At 34.2% G+C, this 4,829-nt stretch overlaps 1 protein-coding gene across 1 annotated transcript in view; it reads right to left on the bottom strand.

Annotated features, from left to right (window-relative positions):
- Window positions 1-720: 720 nt before the first annotated feature.
- Window positions 721-4,829, bottom strand: part of PHAX (phosphorylated adaptor for RNA export) — an 18,315-nt gene continuing 14,206 nt past the window's right edge. Inside the window, exon 6 of the mRNA XM_006764378.2 lies at window positions 721-1,742. Within this exon, the coding sequence (XP_006764441.2) occupies window positions 1,473-1,742 (270 nt within the window). The 3' untranslated portion in view covers window positions 721-1,472. The remainder of the gene's footprint in view (window positions 1,743-4,829) is intronic.

Consider the following 4,829-nt stretch of genomic DNA (forward strand, 5'->3'; position numbering starts at 1 on the left):
ATGAAGATAAAGTAACCTTTCAGGCATTAATGCCCTTCAAAAACCGTAACTTTCACTAGAAAAATCAGCCTTATATGACTAAGTGGGATTTAGATTTCTGAGTGTCAATTATCTTTCCAATTGTTCTGTACCTTTAAAATAACCTCTAAGAAATAATCTCAGAGCCAACATCCAGTTACCGATTTAAAGTATTTTCCTTTCCTTGGTTATAATAATTTTATGAAAGAATAGTTGAGATTAAATATTGTATTGAAACCAGTCATAATTCACTGCAAAGATAAATAGGAAAAAGAAAAGAAACTTTTGAATGGCATGTTATAATGACCTGGACAAAACTGATTATAAAGTCACAGGGGCTGGGAGGAAGGAAAAATAAGAGATATCGGTAATACTATCAACTATAAAAATATATTTTAAAGAATAGTCACTTGAATCTCATTAAGGACTGCCAATACTAATTTTATTTTTGCATTCTTTATGAATAAAAAGCAACCAATAACCATTTTCCTTTTCCCACTTAGATTCTTAAATCCAACTTCAATGACCATTATTTCAGGAATGACTAAGTTTAAGTACATTGCCTAAAAAGAATAGTTTGTAATCACTTCCTAGATATCTTTGCTTAATCTATTTTATAAACTATCAATTCTTGGAACATCTTAAGTAACCTACCTTTGGAAGGTTTATTCTTTTCATAAAAATGAATACTTGGAAAAGCCATGCAGATGTGATATTTTTAATACTTCCTTAACATAAGGTAAAACAGGCAGGCCACCACTGAAAACATTTTAAATATCCATAGTAATTAGATACACAGGTATGGATCACATTCAGTATTTAGTGTATGACCAAGTTAATTAATAAGTCAAAAAAAATAAAATAAAAAAGACAAACAAACCAAAGTTAAGTTATGAATCAATACATTTTTGAAAAGCTTCTGCTATTTATTTACTTCTGGACAAACAAGTGGGAAGGCCCATCAGAATAAACATAATTGAATTTTAATCACTATCCTTAAAATAGCCTAAGAGTTCTTCAAACACAGACATACTAAATTTGGATGCATTTGTAATAAATAGTTTAACAATTTATGTCTTAGTAGGATCTTTTAGTGGAATGTATTGAAACCAGTCATAATTCACTGCAAAGATAAATATGAAAAAGAAAACAAACTTTTGAATGGCATGTTATAATGACCTGGACAAAACTGATTCTCAACTAGTCATAGCACATGCAACAGATCGAGAAATTAAATTCTCAGCTATATACTTTAAGTATGTTGTCAGACACGAGAAAATGCAAAAGTTTTTACTGATCTCATTCATCTCCGCCCATATTCAATATCATTTAAAACAAAAAAACAGATCTTTTTCTCCAGATATTCATGTTAATCAGTGCAAAGTAAAACAAAGCAATTCAGTAGAAATGGTTTATTACAATATTATTTTAGGAAGGTTTATTTCTCAAATGTACTAAAAAATGTCTAAATCATGAGAATGATCAACCTCAATATCTTCCTCTACATCCAGCTTAGTTTCTCCATGTCCCTCCTGTGATTCATCGAGAGAGGCCAAGGCCTCATTCGTGTCACTTGCAAAAGTTTCTCGTGATGTATCATCATCTTCTTGAAAATTCAGACTTTTAATAGCTTGCTTCATCTTTTTCCCCAGCAGTTGTGTTCTCCTCTTCCTAGCAGCTTTTTTATTTTCATATTCCTTTTGATTTTCAATGTAGAAAATGTCCTATAATAAAGGCACAACTTTAGTAAATAAGAACTACCATGTATTAAAAGTCTATTACAAGGCAGACCCTTTACATTATCTCCATTTCTCACCAAAAAAGGCCATTATTATTAGAATCATAACTGTACACAGAGTCCAAGATGTTAATTAAGTCCCGACTGCAAGAAGAGGATGAAGCTGATTCAAACTCAACCTAGTGTTCGGTCTAGGGCCCATGCGTATTATACCATAACACATCATCTCTAAAGTTTAAGGTTTCTAAATGGCAACATACTATAGGAAAACCATGTTGTTTAGCATTTAAATGAAATATAATTCATCATGACAAAACAGAAATCTTTGGAGTAAAGATTTACTTTGAAACACCATCATAATCATATGCTAAGAAACGGAGCCATTCCTGAATTGTGTCACTAAGTATGATAATGTAACCTACACAATGCAAGAACAATTCTATTGCTTAAAAAAAATGACTGTAATTCACATGTGACAATGTAAGTCTTTGTCAAAAACTGTTATCACAAAGCACAAAAATAACACAGCACTGTAACACATTCCAGGTAGAGTTTCTCAACCTTGACACTACTGACACTTTGAGCTGGGTAATTCTTCGTTGTGGCAGTCTGTTGTATGCATTGTAGAATGTTTAGCAGTACACCTGACTTTGTATTTTCTAAACCAAAAGTTAAAGTACAGCCCAGCTGGTATGGCTCGATGGTTGAGCATTGACCTATGAACCAGGAGGTCACTGTTTTGATTCCTGGTCAGGGCACATGCCCGGGTTGCTGGCTTGACTCCCAGTGGGGAGCATGCAGAATGATTCTCATCATTGATATTTCTATCCTCTCTCCCTTCCTCTCTGAAATAATTTTAAAAATTATATGTCAAGAAAAAAAAAAACAATTCTCAGAGAAGTTAAAAAAAAAAGTACAAGGTCACATACAAAACAAAATCAAATGGAAACAAGGAAAGCAAGCCCACTCAGTTTAGTTCTGCTTCCAAGTTTTGCAGACTATGACTGTTAGCAATATAGCGATTAAAAGAATAATTATAACATCATCATCTGGATGGCATATGAAATTACCTGCAATAAAATTCTATTTGCTTTCAGATTTTTTCCTCTAATAACTAAGGTACTCAATCTGTGCACATACAGAAAATTTGAAAAAACACAGAAAAGTCTTAAAAACCAAAACATTTATAATTCCTCGCAATAGATCAAATCATTGGTAACATTCTGATGTTTTCAATACCCATCTATTGTCCCATGCCTCTTTTTCTTTATAAATTTGTATTTTGCCTCTTTAAAAAATTTAGTATTATTGTACTTTTTTCATTTCCCTAAAATTGCTTCATAAAAATAGAGGCTATAGCATAATCCTTTTATTTTAAATATATATTTTTTTATTGATTTCAGAGAGGAATGAGGAGGGAGAGAGAGATAGAAACACCAATGATGAGAGAGAATCATTGATCAGCTGCCTCCTGCACGGCCCCTACTGGGGATCGAGCCCGCAACCCAGGCATGTGCCCTTAACCAGAATCGAACCCGGGACCTTTCAGTCCGAAGGCCAACGCTCTATCCACTGAGCCAAACCAGCTAGGGCTAGCAAAATCCTTTTAAGAATGTTCCCCATAGCCTGGCCAAGGTGGCTCAATGGTTGTGTCAACCTATGAACCAGGAGATCATGGTTCGATTCCCAGTCCGGGCACATGCCCAGGTTGCAGGTTTGATCCCCAATGGGGGGCATGCAGGAGGCAGCCAATTAATCATTCTCTCTCATCATTGATGTTTCTATCACTCCTTCTCCCTTCCTCTCTGAAATCAAAAAATAAAATAAAAATGAAGTCGACAATCCTCTGTTATTAGATATTCTAAATATTTCTATTGTTATTATAATGAAATGTTTCTGGTAGTTTAACATTAGAAACTAACATTAAAATCCCCTTCTCTACAATGAGTTAAAAGAATTATTTCAAAGACATGTGATTTGGTGAAAACATAGGTTTAAAAAAAGGCATAGGTTTAAAGCCAGTCAGTGTCTGTGTGATCCCAGACATATCATTTTTTTTACTTTTCATTTGCATAACAGGGTAACACCCACTTTGATAGCCTGTGGTAAAGATAAAGCCATGTAAGTATTTGGCCCAATACCAAGCTAAGGATGAATAAATGCTATTTCTTATTTCTTGTTTCTGGAAAGTTTGCCCCAAGTTTTACGTACAGAAATCTTTTCTAGATATTTTATTTAATCCTTTCATAGTCTTATTAAATAAGCAGAGCACATATTAAAGTCCCCACTTTACAGATGAGAAAATGGAGGCAAAGGGAGAATTGTTCAGTCATATAACCACTAAATGGCATATTTAAGATTAAAACCTAGATTTTGAATCTTAGAGAATTCTATTCATCACATCATGCTATTTTTCTTACATTTTGTTATCTAATGAAAACCCAAGAATTTCCTTCTAACTACACAGTATTTGTCAGAGATTATATTGAGGGAGTAGGGAGAACATTAAGGTTTAAACTGTTCTACCACTCCTAAGGAAATTTACAGTGTTACAAATTTATGTTATCAAAGTAACTGTTCCAATAAGGAAGAAAGCAGTTACTGACTAGAGATTTCAAATGTGCAACAACAGTAATTTCAATAACAGATCTTTAAAAAGTGACTCAGAAGTGAACAGGCAGAAAACCTCAGGAAAAAAAACAACATGGAACATGCAAAATATGCTCACATCAGCTCAAGAAAAATGGCTATTTATTCATCATTGACTTTATAATTAGTATGGCTACAACATATTCCTATTTTATTACCCACTGTAGTAATAAAGAGACGACAACACTTCTCAAATATAGCAGGCATGGCTCGGCTGGCATGGCTCAGTGGTTGAGCGTCAACCTATGAACCAGGAGGTCACTGTTCATTCCCAATCAGGGAATATGCCCAGGTTGTGGGCTTGTTCCCCAGGGTGTGACATGCTGGAGGAAGCCGATCAATGATTCTCTCATCATTGAAGTTTCTCTCTCTTGCCCTCTCCCTTCCTCTCTGAAATCAATTATATATACCGTATTTGCCGGCG

Source organism: Myotis davidii, unplaced genomic scaffold (assembly GCF_000327345.1).
Source record: "Myotis davidii unplaced genomic scaffold, ASM32734v1 scaffold159, whole genome shotgun sequence".
NCBI classification, from domain to species: domain Eukaryota; kingdom Metazoa; phylum Chordata; class Mammalia; order Chiroptera; family Vespertilionidae; genus Myotis; species Myotis davidii.